The sequence below is a fragment of the Ceratotherium simum genome, chromosome 22 (assembly GCF_057802395.1).
Source record: "Ceratotherium simum simum isolate JZ-2026a chromosome 22, ASM5780239v1, whole genome shotgun sequence".
Classification (NCBI taxonomy): Eukaryota; Metazoa; Chordata; class Mammalia; order Perissodactyla; family Rhinocerotidae; genus Ceratotherium; species Ceratotherium simum.
Window position 1 is genome coordinate 49,570,632 of NC_141921.1, and position 20,864 is coordinate 49,591,495.

At 56.4% G+C, this 20,864-nt stretch overlaps 1 protein-coding gene across 4 annotated transcripts; it reads right to left on the reverse strand.

Moving 5' to 3' along the window:
- Nucleotides 1-409: 409 nt before the first annotated feature.
- TNFRSF14 (TNF receptor superfamily member 14) lies at nucleotides 410-7,216 on the reverse strand. Of its 4 annotated transcripts, none has more exons than XM_087446968.1 (8): nucleotides 6,828-7,216; nucleotides 5,723-5,831; nucleotides 5,087-5,149; nucleotides 3,730-3,947; nucleotides 3,480-3,586; nucleotides 2,404-2,564; nucleotides 1,244-1,275; nucleotides 410-1,028 (listed from the first exon to the last, which is right to left on the reverse strand). In XM_087446968.1, exons 1-8 carry the CDS (start codon nucleotides 6,894-6,896, stop codon nucleotides 828-830), a joined length of 960 nt encoding a protein of 319 aa, XP_087303094.1. In that variant the 5' UTR covers nucleotides 6,897-7,216; the 3' UTR covers nucleotides 410-827. The 4 variants fall into 4 exon arrangements, with proteins under 4 accessions (XP_087303094.1, XP_087303093.1, XP_087303096.1 ...); XM_087446967.1 differs by having other exon boundaries at nucleotides 5,087-5,212; nucleotides 6,828-7,214; XM_087446970.1 differs by having other exon boundaries at nucleotides 3,480-3,570; nucleotides 3,730-3,885; nucleotides 6,828-7,208.
- Between the last annotated feature and the right edge of the window lie 13,648 nt (nucleotides 7,217-20,864).

Genomic DNA, 20,864 nt, shown 5'->3' on the forward strand with positions numbered 1-20,864 from the left:
CAGAAATTAAAGACAGGCTCGTGGAATGATAGGGATATGTCAAAGGAATCCAGGAGCCATTATAAAGGGACTCCTACTGGTAAGAGCGGGGACGATTTGAGCACCGACGTAGAGAGTAATGGATTAGAACCCAGAAGCAGAATCAGAAACCAGGAGATCCTCATGAGGTCAATGCATCAGTGAATGAATGAATGAATGAATGAATGAATGAAAGAAAGGGGAAAGTTCTTTCCAGTGGAATGCCATTGTTCAGGCAAGAAAAACCAACAGATAATTGCTTGATGAGAAGTGGGTGATGTTATAGTCTCAAAGCTCCTCGCAACACAGTCATCGACACGTCCTGTCGGTGCTTCTCGTGATCTCTCAGAAAGTTTGAGGAGAAACAGAATATTTACATACTCTCAAAGCATCTCCCCAAAATATACTTTTTTAATAACAAATGAAAAAATGGGGCACACAACTCCAATTTAAAAATGTGTTCCAAATGTGATATTCACATAATGCCACATTCATGGCCTGTCCCGTCCAGTCCCAGCCCGGGAGGTAAGTGCCCACGGGCCCAGCCCACAGAGGAGCAAGCTGAGGCTCGGAGGGCCGGGGAGCAGGCAGGGCATGGAGCCAAAAGTGGCTTGTGGCCATGTCCTCACAGTGCTGGGTCAGCGCGGGGTCAGCACAGGGGTGAGTGGAGGGCTCAGGACACGAATGTGATTGGTGGGGAGGTGTGGGGTCCATAAAGCCCCCTGAGCAGTGGCCTATCTCTCCCTCTGCTGGACAGAGTCTGAAGCAAGCCCCGGAGTGGGTCCCGTTGGCTCTCCTGGTCCCCACGTTCAGCCCTTGAGGGCCTGGCAGCTTTCAGCAGGCGCAGTCTGAGATTTCTCAGACAGCTGCACCTGCAGCTGTTGGCCAGCATGTTGGTCCCTCTCAGTGAACATGGATGCTGTCTCCTCCACAGCCACCGTGGTGACATCCGGCATGAGTTGCTCGGCCTGGGCAGCTGTGACTTCCCATTCCGCACGCCGCCATTTCCACTGCAGGACACATTCAGCATGAAGACACTGCCTGGCCTGGCTCCAGCCCATGGGCCTCCTCGTGATGCTCAGGGTCAGCCTGGGTTTCTAGGGGAGGGGTTGTGTCCTCTCTTCCCGAGTTAGCATGGCTGTAGACTAAGGACTCAGGACCCTCACAGAACTGGGGCCCCACCTGCCCTGCAGTGTCACCTCCACTGGGGGACAAGCAATAATACCTGAGAGAAGAATCTCACTCGAGCGGGTCCCTCTGCAAAACAGAGACACACACGTCAGGGAGGGGCCACACAGCAATGAGGGGGCCCACGCTCCCGGTTTCTCGCTGTGTGACCTTCCCTGAGAAACTGACCCTCTCAGAGATAGGGAGACCGATGTGGATGGGACTCCTGGCAGGGCCTGTCCCCCAGGGGGCCCAGGACATGTGAAAAGACATGGGGGCACCCGTGCCCACCTCCCCAGCTGTCAAACCCCGGTCCCTAACTCACCCCAATTTGACCATAACCCAGGGAGAGATGGGGTGCACTTCACAGAGGAGGGTCCCCCCACCCCTCAGAGGGCAGGTGCCACAGAATCTGGGTGAGAAGGGACCCAGGGCCACTGGTCCAGTCTGCTCACAGCCTGGGATGCAGAGACCTCCCAGCAGTCTGGGAGTCCCGGGGGGGAGGACGAAGGATGATTTGCTGACAGCAGCCCGAGAACGTGGGCAACCTCCCCAATCTGGATTTCTTTGCTGAGTGCCTGCTCCCCCTTGGGCATACAGGGGGCTCCCCAATGGCCAGAGCTGGGTCTACACAGCCCGGATCCTGGTGTCCAGCTGGACCTGGCCCAGGTGAGCTGCCCAGAGCAGGGCAGATAACTGGACGAACAAAGGTCGTGAAGGAACTAATTTGTGAAGGAACTAATGAGCGAAGAATGAATGAATGAATAAATGAACGAATGAATGAACGACAGTCTCTCAGTGGGGACACAACTGGCCACAGCAGGGAGGCTGCTGACCCTCCAACCCCCCCCTCCCAGAGGATCTCACCACACCACAGATTCTCCCACTGTCCCTCCAGGGCAGACGGGAGCTCGGAGTCCATGGTGGTGAGTGGGCACAGGGGTGGCAGAGGGCTCCTTGGACAGGGGCTCCCACCCTGCTATCCCCCACCCCCGGGAGAGCCCATGACATCAGGGCTCCCACTCAGCAGGAAGCCCACCATCCCAGGCCAGCAGCATCTGCTCTTCAGAGGGGCCAGGGAATCCTGGAGATGCTCCTGGGGGCCACCCCCTCCCCCAGATTTGAGGGTCTCTCAGACTGTCTCTCAGAGCCCTAGAGGGTCTCTGAGCTGTGGGTGCTCGGGCCTGAGCCCTGATAAGACCACATGCTACTGCTCACCAGCCGCCCTTCTGATTTTCATCCATATCCCGAAGACTACGAGGCCACAAAACACAAACCCGACGAGAACGCCCACAAAAATGCTGAGGCCCCGGGAGGAACATGTGACATCTGTGCTGCTGGTCCCAGGTTTCACTTCCGTCTCAAAGGGGCCACTGCATCTAGGAGAGAAGGTTGGTGGGATCCGGAGCCCGGGGGCAGCAGAAGCAGGATCCTCTTTCGACCCGGGAAGGTCCCTGCTGCACGGCCGGGCTCAGAGAGACGCAGGCGCTGCCTGGTGCAGGGGCAGTGGACAGCTCTGGGTGTCAACTCAGGTCTGAATAACTTTCCAAGCCCCAGGGCTGAAAGAAGGAGAGAAGAAAGGAAGAGGAGAGAAACTAGGAGATAAGGAAGGGGAGAGGGAGAGTGAAGAGTGACAGCTGGAGACCGGGACAGGGAGAGGGAGAGATCATGAAGAGAGCTGGTGTCCGGGATGACAGACCGTTAGAGCCAATGCCTCAGACAGGGGGACAGACATGGAGAAGGGACAGGAGGGGCAAGGCAGAGTGGAGAGAGTGGGCCGCTGTACCCCTCCACTGTGGCAGCCACATCTGGTCACCCCAGGCTCCCCCCAGAGACAGCAGGCTCCCCTCAGACACTCTGAGCACCCAGGTCAGATGTGGGCCCCGGAGTGTGCATTTGGGGGGTCCCGCTGCAGCACAAGTGGGGTCCTCACTGTGAGAATCTGCCCTATAGGCTCCCTCAACTCCAGAATCACAGGGACACCTCCACAGCTCTGACACCTGTGACACCACAGAAGCACAGGGGACCAGGGACCAGGGAGCAGCATCCCTGCAGTTGTGCTCCAGGAATAGTCCATCTCCGGAGCCACGTTGCTCCGCTCGGCTCTCAGCCAGTGTGATGTGCTGTGTGTGAACCACGGGGTCCCAGCAGGGGCTTCCTGGATGCTGGCACCTGACGGGCAGGGCCAGGGTGCGGCCTGCGGGCCTTCTGCTGGGGGACAGCACTTATCTCCCAGGGGAGCATCGAGGACCACCCCTCAGGAGCATGGGGCTGAGCCCCCCAGGATCACGTACTTGGTCCAGGGCTGGCACTCCCCCAGGGTCCCATTGGGAGAGAAGGTCCCAGGCGGGCAGTCTTCACACACCGTGTCCTGCCACTCGGTGCCTGAGAAAGGAGACGGCTGGGCAGAGGGGGCCTAGGGGCCCTGCCGGAAGGGGAGCTGGCCTTCCCCCTCAGGCTTGGGCCTGGGATCTGTCTCTTCAGAGGGTGCTGGAGGACTGGGGTGCTCTGTCGCTGGGCAGAGGGACCTGGGGCTCGGCTCACCTCTCTCCTGCACCCTCTGGCCCGGTCTGCAGGCAGCATGGGGCCGGCACTCGACACAGTCGTCCCCCTCCTCGCTGACACAGAAGTGGCCTTGGTCGCAGCCACACTCGGTGTTTTCTGTGCTCGAGCACTGCCGCCTGACCACCAGGCCCATGGCTGGGATCCAAGAGAAAGAGCTGAGAGCAGCAGCAAGGGCAGCACAGGCGGTGGTGAGCACTCTGTCCCAGAAGGAGACAAAGCAGAGGACTGGACAGCACCCACAGGCCTGGGGACTCCTGCCTGGGGTCTGAGGAGGGGTTGGTGACAGGACCCCAGGCCAGCACAGCAGCCCTGGTATGTGTGCCTGGGCCCAACTCTGCCCGCACCCAGGACCCTGACAGCTGTACCCTGGCTCAGCCAAAACACAGTGCCAGAGGTGCTGGACACAGAGGCGAGTCCCAGAGGGGCTCTGAGGGACATTAGCGGCACAGCGAGCGGAGAAGGGCTGGCCAGCGGGAGGTGCTGGAAGGGTGGCCCCAACAGGGGAGCCGGGGCCTGTGGGGAAACTGAAATTCTTGCTCTGCCGGGCTGGCAGGAAGTGAGAATGACGGCAGCTGTGGGGCCCCAGGAGGCAGGTCCCGGCCCCAGGCGGCCCACCCCTGAAGACCCGTCCCTCAGAGGGGTTCCCACCCTGCAAAGGACAGTCAGATGGCAGAGACGACAGTGAGAGCCCCTCCTCAGCTGGCAGTGCTGGTGGGGTGACAGCTGGGCCTGGGCCCCCCGTTCCCCTCCTGAGGGACAGCCTCAATGCCATCTGTGCCCCAGCCTCAGCCCACTCGGGGTCAGGGATCTGTGGGTGTAGCTCGAGGCCCCGAGCCCCTAAGCCCCATGTCATTGATCCCCAAAGCATTCCAGCCCCCACATTTGTCATGCCCTTCCTCCTGGGGTCCCTCCACCCCAACCACTTGCACCAGGCAGGAAGAAGGCCCAGGGTCCGAGCGCTGAGCCCGTGAGGAGGGGCCCCTGGGCGTAGGCTGTGGGGGTGCTGCAGGCTCCTGAGAGCCCACACACTGTGGGGGGCTGAGGCCAGGACCCTGGGCCCATAGGCTGGGGGAGGCAGTGCGGAACCCTCTGGCTCCATTGGGGTTTGCCCCAGGCTTGGGTGCCCCTGAGCTCTGGAGGGTCGGGGTGACAGATGACAGGGGGAGGAGACACCAGCCTCCGTCTGGGGAGAGACAGAGAGACCACCCCATCAGACAGCCCTCCTTGGGGATGGGGAGGCCTGGCGCGGGGGCAGCACCGTGGTCCTGAGGTGTGGCTGTGCTGCAGCACCAGGATTCCGGGCTGAGCGTGGTGGTGGTTGGGGAAGTGTGCTCACCTGCGTCACAGACTCGGCACGGCAGACACTCGCTCAGGCCGTTGAGGTGGGCCGTGTATGTCCCTGGCGTGCAGGGAGCACACAATGTGCCAGTCTGCTCCCCACAGGCCTGCTTCACCCGGTAACCTGCAGCCCGGAGGGTCCACAGCGCTCAGGGCTGGGAGCACCCAACGGGAGCCCGCCCATCACTGCCACCTGGAAGCCCTCAGCAGGTGTGACACCACCCACAGCGCCTGAAGGCCACCTGAGCTCTTCCCCACGCCACACAGCCTGCCCGGCTGCCTCCCAAGAGTAAGCCTGCTTTGGAAGATGTCAGCACGTTCTGGAAGAATGTGGGGGCCTCCTAGGACACCCAGGCCTGACTCTGCCGCAGTGCCCAGTCCAAGTCCTAGTCTTCTAGCCATAAATGGTCACTGCCCCAGCCCACATCCCCTGTGCAGTGCAGCTGTGAGGGTCTCTGGGGAGAGTTGCAGCTGCAGGGGGGCGGCCCTAGGGACTTGAGCCCTCCCCCACCTGTGGCCCCTGCCCTGGGGCCTTCACACCTCCCAGGGAGGCGGCACCGTGAACAGAGGGGCTCCAGCCCAGGGAAGGGCGGAGGGTCTGCCCACAGCGCTGGCCCCTCGGGGCGACACCTACCTGGACTGCATTTGGGGCAGCACTCGTCCCCTGCTGGATACTCCTCCTCTTTGCACAGGGGCATTGCCAAGGTGTAGCGGGGGGACCCCAGGAGGAGGAGACACAAGGCCTGGGGGACAGACAGGGCATTGGAGGGGAGGAGCAGCCTCAGTCTCACCCTCTGTGAAATGGGGCAGCAGCAGCCCCTGGAGCTGGCAGTGCCCTGGTAGGGATGACACAGGTGGGTCCCAACAGGCTCTGGGAATTATCCAGGACAACCCCCAGGGGTGAGGTGGGCACCGCCCTGTCTCCTGCCTCTATTCTCTGGCCTGTCAGTGTGGTAGCCCAACAATTAAGCCACTGCCCTCTCCAGGGACCGCCCCCCAGAAGCTCTGAGCCCCTGTGGGCTGGACAACCTGCCAGCCTCCCTGCTGGCCTGTGCTGGACCCACTGAGCCCTGGGGAGCCAGCAGGGTCAGAGCAGGGATGACTCTCAGGGGCTCACAGGCCTGGCAGCTGAGACAGGCTGTTCAGGGCCCGGGGCTGGGGTGGGCCGTGCTGGGGGCCCTCGTCCCAGGGCTGACTCTGCCTGGCAGTCAGGGGGCCTTCCTGGAGGTAACCGCCTGGGCTGGCAGGGAGCTACACTGACAAGGAAGCTCTGCCCGCTGGCCTGGCTGGTGGACTCCACCCCCACTCACACAAACATGGGCTTTATCTCCCAGGACAGGGCAGGGGCTGTGGGTGGAGATTGGGCCCCTGCTGCAGGCTCCACCCAAGGTCAGGGCCCAGCTCAGGCTCCCAAGAGCAGGTGGGCCAGGAGGCACCCTCACCCCGTGGTGGGGCTCACCTTCGTCCCCTGAGCGGGGTGGTGGGGATGGGAACCACAGAGGAGCTTTTCTGCTGTGGTGGGTATGGCTTTCCTGTGCGTCTTCTCCCCCACCCCCGGGGTCAGGGGGACTGGGTGTCAGAGGGCTGGGTCTGCCAAAACGGGCTGGGCAGCTGGGGGACAAGGGCAGAACGGGGACATCCCAGGGCAGGGACAGGGAGGAGGGAGAATGAGGGGTACACCCGGGGGCAGGAGTGGGGGCACTGGGGCACAGCTGGACAGAGAGGCTCAGGGGACTCACCAGGCTCAGGGCGTCAGCCTTGGGTGCTGGGCTCCAGGGCGGCGGCCCCCAGCCTCGCGGAGGCTCCATGTCCCTCCTCAGGACCCCTCATTCCCTGGCCGCTGTCCCGGGACCCCTGCCAGCAGGACCAGCTTCAGCACTTGGCCTTCCTGCCGCCTCGTTGTGAGAAAGAGAAAGAGAAAGTGCGGCAGGAGCCAGTGAGGAGGGGTTAGCAGGGCTGTCAGCTCTCAGGAAGTCTTTGTCTCCAGTCCCCAGGTAAGTGCCCTTTGGGCCCATAGAGGCCTGGGGAGCAGGACTCCACAGCGCTAGACTGAGGGGGCCGAGGGCTGGGCTCTGCAGGAAGCAGAACTTGATCCACAGAGCAGAGGGGAGGACAGGGGAGGGGCGTGCAGAGGGAGGTGGGACTCCGCAGACACAGCCTTTGGGCACAGATCCTCCGCCCACGGCAGGAGCCCAGCTTTGCGGCGGGGCAAGTTCTGTGGCGCCTCTCCTGCCCATTAGCAGCCCCCTTGAGTTTCCTATCAAGTGGAGGAGGCCCCCCAAAGCACGTCGGCGTTTCCCCCACTGCTGTGACACCCAGGGGGCCAGCCTGCTGCTCCCTACAGCAAGGGCCAGGAGGAGCCCTCTTTGGTTTCCTGTTACCTGCTTTTATGGAAATGGGGTAACTCTCCCCTCCAAAGAAACCATGCCTCCCAGCAGTGCACCCTGGTGTGTCCACACCTCTGCCCGGGACTGGGTCAGGCCAGTTTCTACCTGCACATCCCTGACACAGCTCTGCAGAAGGCGACCCTTCCCGACCCCAGGAGGCTGGGGGCACCCTGAGTCCCCAGGAGGGTGAGGGGAGGGGATACTTTGCCATTTTGCCATCCTTGAGCACCAAGAGGGGCTCCCCACTGTGTCCACACCCCACCTGTCCCTGGGAGGGGGTGGGGCTGGGTATTTCTGGCTCCCATCACAGATGGGGAAACTGGGGCTCAGACAGGGCCAGGGCCTTGCCCAGGGTCTCCCGTGTGCAAACTGTGCTCAGACCCAAACCCCAGTCTTCCTGTGTAGATGGGGCTCTCCCCACCTGGGCTTCCCCAGAGCCATGGCCACCTCCAGAGCTGGGGGACAGGACAGCAGGCCTGGGGGAGGGGACCATCATACACACACCTGGTGCCTAAGAGGCAGACTCAGGGGTCTCGTGAGAGGCAGCCCACCCACCCCTGGCGTCCTGGATGGGGAGCAACCAGGTGAGTCAGCCCCCCAAGCCGCCCTGGCTCTCACATCACGTTTAAGTCCGAGGCCGATGTGATGGGCATGGCACCCCTCTGGCCTCCTTCATCTATGAGGTTGCAAAATCAATTAAAGGTGGTGGCTTCCGTCTAATCAGACCCGTCCCAACCCTGATGGGCTCGGCCATCTCCGTAGGCCCCGGCAGGTCCCCTTCAGGCCCTGAGGCTGAGCCCTCAAGGACCCAGGAACCACTCCCTCCAGTGAACAGATCGCTGGATGCCCAGCCCAGGCTGACCTGGAGCCCCTTCCTGGTCCTGACATCGGCACAAAATCCTCCTCGAGGGTCGCAGGCACAGACCCCCCCCCCAGCCCCAGTGAAACCCCACGGCATCTGATGGACGTGACGGTGCCGACTGCACCGGCCTTCTTGTGCCTCTGGTCTGTGGAAGGAGGGTTGTGAGTGCCCCCCTCACGTGGTATTGGAGCAGGACCCCTGGAGGATGGGGACCCTACCAGAGGGTTCACCGTCCTGCAGGCAGCTGGCATCTGGGGTCAGCCAGGTTTGCCTGGATGTCCTCGGGCAGCGGTCACACGGGGCAGGACTGGCTGTCCGTCACCAGCGTCTTCGGGGTCACTACATAGTTCCATTTCTGGGGTACCCTGGTGGGGAGAGCCTGGGCACAGGGGAAGGAAAAGGGCAGGGGTGCAGTCCTGGGGGTGGGGTGGGGACTGACCATCGTTCTGTTGGCAAAGCTTCCCGGTGCTCAGAGGCAGCGTCCACCCTGGCCACCATCACCCAGCCCCGCAGACCCCAGTGCTCCGAGGCAAGCAGGGGGTCAGGCGGGTCCCAGGGGCTTGGGTGCCCCCGGGAGACCCAGCAGCTCAGGCTCCTGTCCCCACACCTGAGGGCCTGTTAGAGAGTGCCCCCACCCTGCTCCCCCTTGTACACCCCCTGCCCAAGCGCGGCCTGGGGGTTTCCAACGAAGGGGAAGGGGCACCCCCTCTGCACCCTCCGCTCAGCCCTATGAGCCCTGGGGAGTGCTCTAGAATGCTCTGGAAACCCCAGTAGCACACAGCTGCCTCCGAGCACACTGCCGGGGCCCAGGGCAGGGTCTGAGGGTGCCGGGACCACCTCTGCTCCCTGCCATGCTCCCACTGACCCCCAAGTCCTGGGATGCTCCTCGAGGTGGGGGTGTCCAGAAGACAGAGGATGTTCTCCCTACACCTGGTGAGGCCCCCAGAACCCCCCGATCCCAGCTCTCAACCCACCACTCCCATCCAATACATCCTCAGAGACCCTTTCATCCACCCCACCCTGGGCAGGTGGGGAAACTGAGGCATGGCAAGGGGCAAGACTTACCCTGTGAGTTTCAGCCTAAATAGGGAGTCCAATGGCTGGCTGGGCCCTCCGGCTGCCCAGTCCCTCCTCACCCACCCCACATCAAGCCTCACAACGCTGGGTGCTGAGCCCAGTGTCAGGCCCCAAGGGGAACAGGGCGCCCAGCCCAGGATACTGTCTGTACCAGGTCTTTGCTGAACCATGGCCTCTTCCAGGAGGCTGTCTCTGATGGCTGAGTTTCAAACCGTCCCCCTCCACCCTCACCCAGTCACCCCGGTCTCTTATTGGTTCATTGCCTGCCACCACCCCCTGCCTCATCCCAGAATGCAAATTCCAGTGGCAGGAGTTTTGTGCCCGTTGGAGCAGGAAGAAAAGAGCTGGGATCCAGTCTCACATCACCATTCGGCTACTCACTCACTCACTCATTCATTCACTCACTCATTCACTCACACACTCATTCATTCATTCACTCAGTCACTCATTCATCCACTCAGTCACTCATTCATTCATTCACTCACTCATTCATTCATTTGGCACCACTTTTTCAGGCCAGGCCCAGTTCTGGGTGCCAGACTCATCAATGAGAAAATGAGACGGGAGGAGGAGGCTGCAGAAGGGGCTCCTCCCCACCTGCCAGGCCTCCCCATGCCTGGGTGTCACCTCTCCTCCCTCGGCTGTGGCACCCAGGAATTCAGGAGTGCCCCAGAGAGCCACATGTCTGTCTGAAGCTCCGTGGGGCTCCTGCACCCCATCGTTACCTGGCGGATGCAGGTGGAGCCCACACCCCAGGGCCTCTCCTTCCAATGACCCCTGTGACGTGGGTTGGGACCCAGGACCCCCACCCCTCTCCCGACTCAGCCAGATCCTGTGTCCAGGGACCCCGAGGGCTCCTGCAGGGTGCCCACACCCTCAGGGCCAGGGGAGGGCCAGGCAGGGGCTTCAGAGGCTTCTGTGCATGCCTCCCCTGGGGCAGATGGGGAAAGTGAGGCTGGGCCTGGTCAGGGTCACAGACCCTAACCCTGAGGCTGCGCCTCTCCGGGACCCCAGCTAGCTGCAGCTGGAGGAGACTCCATCTCCTTGCTATCTCCCAAGACTCTCCCCCAGCCCCAGACGAGCCCTCGAAGGGGGCTGCCGACCCCACTGCATCACCCGACACCCTGACCTCCCAGTCAAGACCCCTCCCAATGGCCTCAGGGAATCCCCTGATCACATTGCCTCTCCTTCTGGAGAGGCAGGTTTCCAGGGTCTTCAGGGTGGGAGGGATTGTGAGAACCACGGTGCTTCAGCCCAATCCTGGAGGATGGGAGGTGGGGTCATCCTGGGAGCCCACCCTAAGGCTTCCCCTCCTCTCCTCTGCATTCAAGGCAGCCTCAGCTCCCTGTGCTCTGTGGGAGCCCTGGGCTGGGCAGTGGCCTCAGAGGCAAAGCAGCCTGGGCCCCACCCTCCTGGGGCTCATGGTCTAGTGAGGGAACTGAGTCCAAAAGCCAGAGTTAGCGTCATGTGGTGAGGGCTGGCTCATGGGCAGCAGATGTGAGGTGGGGCTCTGAAGGATGAATAGGAGCTCTGTTGGGGGGACAAGGTGGGAAAGGGCATACTCGGAGGAAAGACATGTGTTGAGCAATGTGGCCAGAAAGTACTTGGGGTCCACCCCTGGTGACGCATGGAGAGGGCCAGGACGCAGAGCTAGCTGAGGCTGGTTCCTGGAGGGGGGCTGCAGACCCCAGGTGCATCCTGTGCACAGGAGACTGCAGTGTTGGGCCGGTGTGGAGGGTGGACAGAGCAGACAGGAGTGTGATGAGGAGGCTTCAGGGGTCACCCAGGCGGGAACCACTGAGGGGTGAGGAGCAGGGCAGGGAGGGCAGAAGGGCGTGGAGAGGGGGCGACCCCAGGGATGCCCAGAGGTGCAGGGTCTGCAGGAGCCTGTCTTCGGCTCTCATGGTGTAGGGTGGGGGGTGGACAGAGAGGACGGCAACTCCCTGGCCTCATGCCTGGGGACAGAGAAGAGAGAACTGGCGGCAGGGGGCAGAGGAGGGTCAGAGTGTGCTCGGGCCGCCTGGGACTTCCCACAGGCCCGGTGCCTGTTGGAATCCAAGCTTGTCCTAGGAGCCGAACTGGGGGAGGCGGTGTGGACGCCCAGACCCGGTCTCCTTCAGCTCCAGAGCAGGGTATCAGCTGTCATCTCAGACGTCTCCCCTGCTTCCCAAGCTTGCCGTGCCCCAGCCCCCCACCAGCCCTCCAAACTCCTCGTCCACCACCCCCTGCCTCTGCTTCCCCCCGAAATCAGGGCCGTGGGAAGCAGTTGTGTGCCAGGCCTCACCTTGCTGACACCCACACCTCAACCACTTGTGAGGCTGCTTCCAGAATGTTCCTCAGTCCAGGCACACTCCATCACCTTGGCGCCCCCCCGCCCTGGTTCCCCACTCTGTCTTGTCCAGGCAGCAGCTGGGGACCTCACGAGCTGTACGTCACACCACGGTCGCCCCCTCCCTGCGCCATCTGGAGCCCCTCACCACACCCCAGCTGCCTGCCCCTCTCCACCTGCCCTGCCCAGTCGGCCCAGTCTGGTCTCTCCAGCTCCTCTCCCCACTCTATGCTGCAGCCACACCAACCTCCTTGGGGTCCCTGGTTATTCCAGCTCCTTCCATCCCAGTGCCCCACACAGGCCGTTCCCTCTGCCGGGGGCCTCATCTTGTGGTCTCCCGGTCCTCAGAAATCATCACAGCTCACACCCGGCCTGTGCTCCCTGGCGCTGGGTCCTCACCTAACCTACAGGCACTCCTGCCATCTTAGCCCTCTCAATTACCCTGTGTTTGTAGATGGCCAGGACCCTAGGGCCCATCGCTTTACAGGCCAGAACACCAGGCGGAAAGCTGGGGCCAGGCCAAGGGAGGCCACATCTCCAGTAGGAGCAAAGGAGCATTGGACTGAAGAAGTGGTTCAGGGACTTAGCCACCACTCAACGCTGCCTCCCTGGTTTCAGCTCAAGGAGAGAGTTCTGGAAGAACGTGGAAGGCGGAGGGCTCCTCCTGCCCCTGGTTCAATGGATAAATGGACAATTCTGGTCCTCGGAACGGGACCGGCACCCAGGGAGCTTTTGGGAGCATCAGGGGCCTCCTGGCTCCATGTTGGGCACGTTGGCCCGGGACCATCGGCCACGAAGAGGAGGAACGTGATCGTGGGTGTCTGGGAAAGAGAGAAGGGAGAGGAAAGAGCAGAGCAGGCCAAGAGAGAGGAAGGCAAGACGTGCAGATTCACTGAAGATGGGGAGCAGAAAGCTCCTCGTAGGAGCGTCTGCAGGGTCGAGACTGGGCACACGGGAGGCCCAAGGGGACTCGGGCTGGTGAACTAGGCAGGTCCTCCATGGAGCATCAGAGCGACTGTACAGTGGGCCAGCCTTTCTGGAAGGCAGTTTTGGAGTAAATGTTGAATTTCGTAGCTCCTGGCACTATTTGATCCAGGCAATCTCATGTAGGAATTCCATCCTATAAATTCTCATTCAAATGGGGAGAGACGGACTTGTAGGAGAGGACATCAGCCTTTGATGGTGACAGAGAACATGGAAACAACCTAAGTGTCATCTAAGGGGAACTGTCACTGCTGCTTCCAGCCGTGATGGAGTAACACAGCCTGGACTTACCCGCCTGCCCCCAAAGCTGGAAACTGAAAGCCATGAAGCAGCTGCACTCAGAATTGGGCAATAGGGGACCGGGATCCCCAGCAGATCAGGGCCGTCTTCCTGAGTTAAGGAGACAGAGGTCAGGGCTCAGGATGGCTTAAGCAGGTGGACACTGCAAGCAGAGTTCCAGAAAGGAGGAAACTACACAGAGAAATAGCTGCAGAGATCGGCAAGGGTCCCCTTAGCGTTCGCTGAGGAACCTGCCGTGCACGTCAGGGATAAAACTCCAAAGTCGGGACAGTGAGCCACCAGGAGCTGTGCACTGAGTGGCTCCAGAGCCCACACAGGGCGGGGGACGTTTGAGTCCTGACCATTGGCCTTGACTGTCCTCACTGGTCACTTGGGCCCACAGGAGAGACCGCATAGGCCATGCCTCCTTATGGCTGAACCACCCCTGGAGTAAGTCTGCTCGAGACCTGCTCTAACGAAGCTCAGAGAGTCCCACCCAAGATCAGAGCGAACAAGAAGTCCCTGAGCACAGGCCGGACAAGTAGAGCCCTCCCTAAAGGAGGACCGAAAGTAAAAGAGAAAATTCCAGGGAATAAAGAAAGTAAAAACACAATGTCCAGCACGCAATCAAAAATTACCTTTATGTCGAGAAGCAGGAAACTGTGAGCAGCCAAAACATGTCAGTAGAAATAGACTCAAAGATGACAGCAATGATGGAATTACCAGACAACACCCTAAAATAGTCTTTAAAACATTTTTAAGGGGAAATATAAACATAATGAGGGAAATGGAAGACATAGAGAAGAACCAGATGGAACTTTATGAAATCTCCAGTGAAAAATAAGCTGGGCTGGTGTCTTAGTCGGCTCGGGCGGCCATAACAAATTCCCCAGATGGGGGGCAGACAACAGGAATGTATCGTGTCACCGTCTCTAGGCTGGAGTCCAAGATCAATTTGTCTCCAGGGTTGGTTTCTGCTGAGACCTCTCTGCCTGTCTTGCAGACGGCCTCCTTCTCACCGTGTCCTCATGTGGTCTTTTCTCTGTGCATGTGCATCCCTGGGGTCTCCTTGTGTGTCCAGATTTCCTATTCTCCATAGGACAACAGTCAGAGTGGATGAAAGCCCACCCAGATGAGCTCAGTTAACCTTAATTACCTCTTTGAAGGCCCTATCTCCAAATATAGTCATGTTCTGACGTACTGGGGTTAGGGCTTCCACATATGAATTTAGGGGGACATAATTCAGCCCACAAAGGTAGGGTTAACAACAGGTTGGACACTTCAAGATGATATCAGCAAACTTGAAGCTATAGTAACAGAAACTATCCAAAGTGAGATACAAAGAGAAAAAAAGAAAAAGCAAAACAAATGAATAGAGTCTCAACGACCCCTGGAAAATATCCAGCTGTCTAACAGAAATATAATTGGAGTCTTATGAAATGAGAGAGAGGCAAGAACAGAAAAATTATTTGGAAAAAAGTATAAACCCACAAACCAAAGAAGGTCTACAGGCCAAGGAAGGATAAGCAAAGAAGAAATATATAACAAGGAAAATCATAATCCAACTCCTGAAAACAGAGATAAAGAGAGAAATCTTAAATCAGTCTCAGCTAACAGACACGTCATGTACAGAGAAGCAAAGACAAGGGTGACTGCTGAATTTTCACCAGAAACAATGTAGGTCAGGAGACAATGGAAAATGTCTACAAAGTGCTGGAAGAAAACCTCAATTTATTTCTTTATTTCTTTTTATTTTTTTTCCCTTTTTCTCCCCAAAGCCCCAGTAGATAGTTGTACGTCATAGCTGGACATCCTTCTAGTTGCTGTCTGTGTGACGCTGCCTCAGCATGGCCGGACAAGCGGTGCGTCGGTGTGCGCCCGGGATCCGAACCCAGGCTGCCAGTAGCAGAGTGTGGGCACTTAACTGCTAAGCCACGGGGCCGGTCGAAAACCTCAATTTAGAATTCTATACACAGTGAAAGTATTTGTCCAAAATGGAAGCAAAATGAAGGCTGAGGACTTCCAGTTTGCAATTTCTACAAAGGCTGAGCTCATCCATCAGCAGCGGACTTGCTCCATCAGAAACGTGACAGCACTTTCCTCAAACACAAGGAAATGGGCACCAGATGAAAACGCGGCTCTACTCAAGGAATGAAGAGGGAAAGAAATGGTAAATACATGAGTAAACACGAGACATCCTTTTCTCACTTTTAAAATTTCTTTTAAAAATAACAGAAAGCTTAAAGCAAAAATAATAATAATGCATTGTGACATTCACCACACGCAGAAGTAAAATCCACGACAATAATGGCCAGAAGGCTGGGAGGGGAAACGAGAGTAAACTGTGGCAAGGTTCTTTTCATGGTCTGTCAAGTGGTGTACTATTATTGGAAGGTGAGTAAAGATTCATCTTGTAAGCCCTACGGCAACCACTGATGAATAGAACAAAGATGTATGGCTAATAAGCCCACAGTGCAGATGAATGAAATACTAAGAAAACATTCCATTCATCAAGAAGAAGGCAGGAAACAGAAAACAAGGAACAGCAAATAATTATCAAAATACGGACCCAAATCCAACCACACAGGACACTACACAGAATGGAAATGGTCTCAGTCCTCCAATTAAACACAGAAATTCTCAGACTGGATACAAAACCAAGACCCAACTGTAAGCTGACTACAAGAAACCCACTTTACACGGAAAGACACAGCAGCTTAAAGCAAGAGGACTGGAGATTGCAAGGTCCTAGAGACCCGGGCACTGTGCAGAAAAAGAGCCCCCAAATCTGCAGAGGCATCTGAGAAACACCCACAGCTGACCTCTTAGTTAACACTGAAAACTGCATGCTGTCCCCCAAGGTCAGGAACCAGGCAGGGACACCCACTCCTCCCCCTTCTATGTGACATTGCATGGAGTCTTAGACAGTGCAATAAGGCAAGAAAAAGAAAGAAGGCATATGGAACGGAATGGAAGGGAAACATTGCTTCTTTGCAGACAATGTGACCATGTATATAAAAGTCGTATGACAGCTACAAAAAGGCTATGTGAACCTCACAGTTTATTTAGTAGGGTCACAGGACACAAGGCCAATATTTTTTAGAATAAACATTGGAATTTGAAATTTAAAAGACCAAGAACACATTCCCATTAAAAACATGAAGCACTTGGGGATAAATTCAACAGAATGTGTGCAGACACTGCTGAGAGAGGTGACAGAGGACCTAGTAAATGGAAAGGTACAATGCTCATAAATTGGAAGATTGGATTTTGGTAAAATGTCAATTCTCCCCCAAATAACTATAGATTCAATGTAATCCCAATCAAAACTCCAGCAGGCTTGCTTGTAGAAGTTGACAAGCTGACTTTCTATACTTGTGTGAAAACAGAAAGGAGTTATTGTGGGCAAAACAATCTTGAAAAGGAAGAGCCGACCTGAAGGACGTACAGTGTAAGCCTGACAGGCCCAGCCCGGGAGGTACCGGCATGAGGAATGCCAATCGATCAATAAAACAGAAGAGACAGAGTCCAGAAACAGACCCATTCTTATGTGACCATTAGAGCGTTGTCAGAGATGCCAAGGTAATTCAACAGGGTGAAGGTAATCTTTTAGCCAATAGTTGCTGGAATAAGGATAATTAAAGGGGCAAAAATGAACTTCAACCTTTACCCACACCACATGCAAAAATTAAGTCAAAAGGGACCATAGGCCTATATGTAAAAGCTAAAATTATAAAACCTTTGGAAGAAAACATGGGAGAAAATCTTTGTGACTTGAAGTGGGCAAAGATTCCTTAGAGAAGACAGAAAATACATAAACCATAACAGAAAAATGGATAAGTTGGACTTCATCCAAATTAAAGAATTCTCCTCTTCAAAGCTTGTTATTAAGGAAAGAGGAAGGCAAACCATCTGCTGGGGAAGATATTCACAACACATATATCTTGTATCCAAAAGATGTATTTTTAAAAATTTCTTACAACTCAATAAGAAGACAAACAACCCATTTTTTTTTTAATGTCAAAATTTTTGGACAGATCCTTCACAAAAGAAGATATATAGACGGCACATGCAAAGATGCTCAACATCATTAGTCAACAGGGAAATGCAAATTAAAACCACAAGGAGATACCACGTCACAGCTATCAGGATGGCTGATATTAAAGCCTGATCATATTGGGTATTGATGAGGATATGGACCTACTGGAACTGTTGGCGCTGCTGGTGGGAATGTAGGATGGTACAACCACTTTGGACGATGGTCTGGCAAATAGTTACAAAGTTAAACACACACCTACCATCTAACCTAGCAATTCCACTCCTAGGTAAATAACCAAGAGAAATGAAAATACATGTCCACACCAAAACTTGTTTACAGAAGTTCATAGCAGCTTTACTCATATTAACCAAGAACTGGAAGCCACCCAGGCACCTTGAACAGGTGAATGGATACACAAATCGTGGCATATTCGTACAATGGGATACAGCTCAGTGGTAAGAATGATATTGATACACAGCATCATGGATGAACCTCACAGCCATTATGCTACATGAAGAAGCCAGACCCAAAGGAGCCATCGAGTGTGACTGCATTTATGTGAAATTCCGGAACAGGCAGATCTAATGTAGAGGAAGAGAAAACAGATCAGGGATGCTTGGACCAGGGGTGCGGACTGCCGGGAAGGGGCTTGGATGAGTCATCGAGGGCTGCCCCACGACAATGTACCTTGGCCTGGAGGGCTTAAACAACAGAAATTTATTTCTCACAGTTCTGGAGGCTGGAAGTCTAAGATCAAGGTGCTATCAGGGTTGGCTTCCTGAGGCTTCTCTCCTTGGCATGCAGATGGCCACCTTCTCACTGGGTCCCCCCATGGCCTTTTCTCTGTGCACCAGCATCCCTGGTGTCTCTTTCTCTTCTTAAGGACACCAGTCCTATTGGATCAGGGCCCCACCTTAGGACCTCGTTTAACCGTAATTACCTCTTGACAGCCCTGCCTCCAGATGCAGCCACATTGGGCATCAGGGCTTCAACATATGAATTTGGGGGACACAATTCAGTGCAGTCTCCAATTGCAATGTGAGTTCCTGAGGACAGGGAGCTTTCTCCCCCTCTCACGGCTACGTTCCCAGCACCTGACACAGAGGGAGCACTCAGAACACACCCACTGGGCAGATGCGAGGTGGAGGAAAGCCCCCGACAGCTGAGAGCTGGCCTGGAGCTGTCAGTCAGCATTGGTGTTCTCCAGGTAAATTAATAGCACAGCACATCAACATTGACAAGGACACACTGACCAGGCGTGAACTCAGACAAACGCAATCACTGTCAGGCCACGAAAACAACCAAACACCCCCTGCCCTGGCTAGTACGGGTGACTGCTGCTCCCTCCCTCGTCACCCTCAGCTTCAACCACGCCGTTCTGCTTACATCCCTGACAGGATGCATTCGGACCCCCACCACGGAGCCCCCGCTCCTGCAGCGCTCAATCCGGCCCGGCCTGAATCACCCAGCAGTCCCCAGATCCTACAGCTCCTGTCCAGCACCTCTCACTAAGGCCCCTAGTCCCCGCAGGTGTGTCCGCTTGCTGTGATGGGTTGGCACCCAACTTCATGGAATGCAGGTGCGCTGTGGCGGTGGCCGCACGGCGCTGACCACTGTTGGCGTTCCCCAGGTGAAGCAGCTACAAGACCAACACAGTGCTCTTTCCCTCGCTAATGTTGACCCCCCGGGAGATAGCTTTGGTAGGGTGATTTGCTAAAAGATCTGGGATACCCACATGACCCATCGCACACACATACACCCCAGCCCTGGGGGCAGGGAGGCAGAGGGACTTGAAAATGGACAGAGAAGGTCAACCTATGATGCATAAAAAAAAAAAGGGTATGTCTGCATGTATATGTTTCTCTGTGTCCCGGAAAATTCCAGGTGGCCTTGTCCTGGGGGCGGAGGGGCGGGCTCTCACCAACAACTTACTTCCACTTTCTACTTTACTCTCTTCTGCGCTGCGTGAGTTTTTGTAACTGCACACTTCACTTTTACAAGAAAAAGGCTGGACAAGAGCTGTATTAACGATCATCACTGGTGAAGGCCGGGCCTCTAGGCCAGCCTCTGGGGACCCCATGGTTTTCCCAGAAGGGAGCTCTGCCAGGCAGTTTGGGTTCCTGTCTGCTGCACACCCCGGTCCCCACCGCCACTGGGTCCTCTCCCTACCCAGTCTCGCCCTCAGCCCTGGACCGTGGGATTCAGAAATGAATCAGGTCCAGCCCCTGCCCCAGTGGCCACCTCCAGGGCTTGCTCACCCACACTCGCAGTAGCATTATTCAAGATGGCCATCGACAGACGAATGGACAAATACAGTGTGGTCCATCCACACAATGGAGTATAATTCACCCATAAGAAGGAACAAAGCTCTGACATACAGATGAACCTTCAGGACACTGTGCTCAGTGAAGTAAGCCAGTCACAAGAAGACAAATATCCTATGATTCCATTTATGACTTTTTGTGCGTGTGTGTGAGGAAGATTAGCCCTGAGCTAACATTTGTCACCAATCCTCCCCTTTTTGCTGAGGAAGACTGGCCCTGAGCTAACATCGTGCCCATCTTCATCTACTTTATATGGGACACCACCACAGCATGGCTTGACAAGCGGTGCATCGGTGCGCGCCTGGGATCCGAACCTGCAAACCCTGGGACGCAGAAGCGGAGCGCGAGCACTTAACCCCTATGCCACCAGGCCGGCCCCTATGATTCCATTTACAGGAGGTCCCCAGAGAAGTCAAGGCCACAGAGACAGAAAGTAGAACAGAGGTTCAGGGGCAGGGGGTGAGGGGTGGGGAGTTAGTGTTTAAAGGGGACAGAGTTTCTATTGAGATGATGTAGAAATTCTAGAGAGGGATGGTGGTGACAGTTGCACACCAGTGTGCAAGTGCTTAAAGCCACTGAATTGTACACTCACAGATGGTTAAGATGGCAAATCTTACGATATATATATATTTCATCACAATTAAAAAAAACAAATCAAGCAAGCAAACAAAACAAAGACAAAGCAGGAGGGATCCTCGTGCCAACAGAATGTTCTATATTTTGACCACATCGGTGTTAATACCCCCGTATACCCTGCACTGTAGTTTTGTAAGACGTTACTAACAGGAGAAACTGGGTGAAGGGTACCTGGGATCTTTCTGTGTCATTTCTTACAATTCCCTGTGAATTGTCTCAAAATAAAAAGTGCAACAAAAAAAATCAAAAAGTCAAATGAGAGGCGCTCTGAATGGACGGTTTGCACTTCAGTCGCATCTAAAGTTGTCCGACAAGAGCCGCAGCGCCCGGGCCTTCATGGACCCCTCGCTGTCGGCGGCCCGTCCCAGGCACACTGCCCCAGCCCCAGCCTCAGCCCCAAAACAGGAAACGCCCTGCTGACAGTCAAGGATGTGGGCCCCACGGGCCTAGCCTGCGCTTCCGCCTGCCTCGAAGAGATACAGTTTCTTTTTTAATGTAGACCGTAATCATGTTTTTCCCCTGACTTGTCATCATGAAGTAGAAAGGACTGCTCTACTTTGCCTTTCTCTTTGTTCAAACACGGTCGCTGGCTGCACTTTTACAAAGAAAACATGGACCACATGAGGGTCAATGTTGGTGTCTGGCCCTGCCAGCCGAGATGCACCTTCCTCCTCACTCATTCAAGCAGCAGGATGGGGCAGCCCCGAGCCCCAACCCCCTCTGTGCATGGACATACTGCTGCCCACGCACCTGCTGGGGAGGCTGGGACTCCTGGAGCTGGGCGCGGGGCTTGCTGCGGCAGAAGCTGCTCGTCACTCAATAAACGTCCCCAGGCCTGCGGTCCTGTGTCCCGCAGAAG

What these genes read in the sequence shown, in the direction of transcription:
- TNFRSF14 (XM_087446967.1), bottom strand. Translation starts at nt 6,896, where the DNA reads ATGGAGCCTCCGCGAGGCTGGGGGCCGCCGCCCTGGAGCCCAGCACCC. An exon ending in CTGCCCCAAATGCAGTCCAG is followed by an intron (nt 5,213 to 5,722) that starts GTAGGTGTCGCC and finishes TCCGGGCTGCAG; the next exon opens with GTTACCGGGTGAAGCAGGCC. An exon ending in GAGTGCCAGCCCTGGACCAA is followed by an intron (nt 2,565 to 3,479) that starts GTACGTGATCCT and finishes CTTCTCTCCTAG; the next exon opens with ATGCAGTGGCCCCTTTGAGA.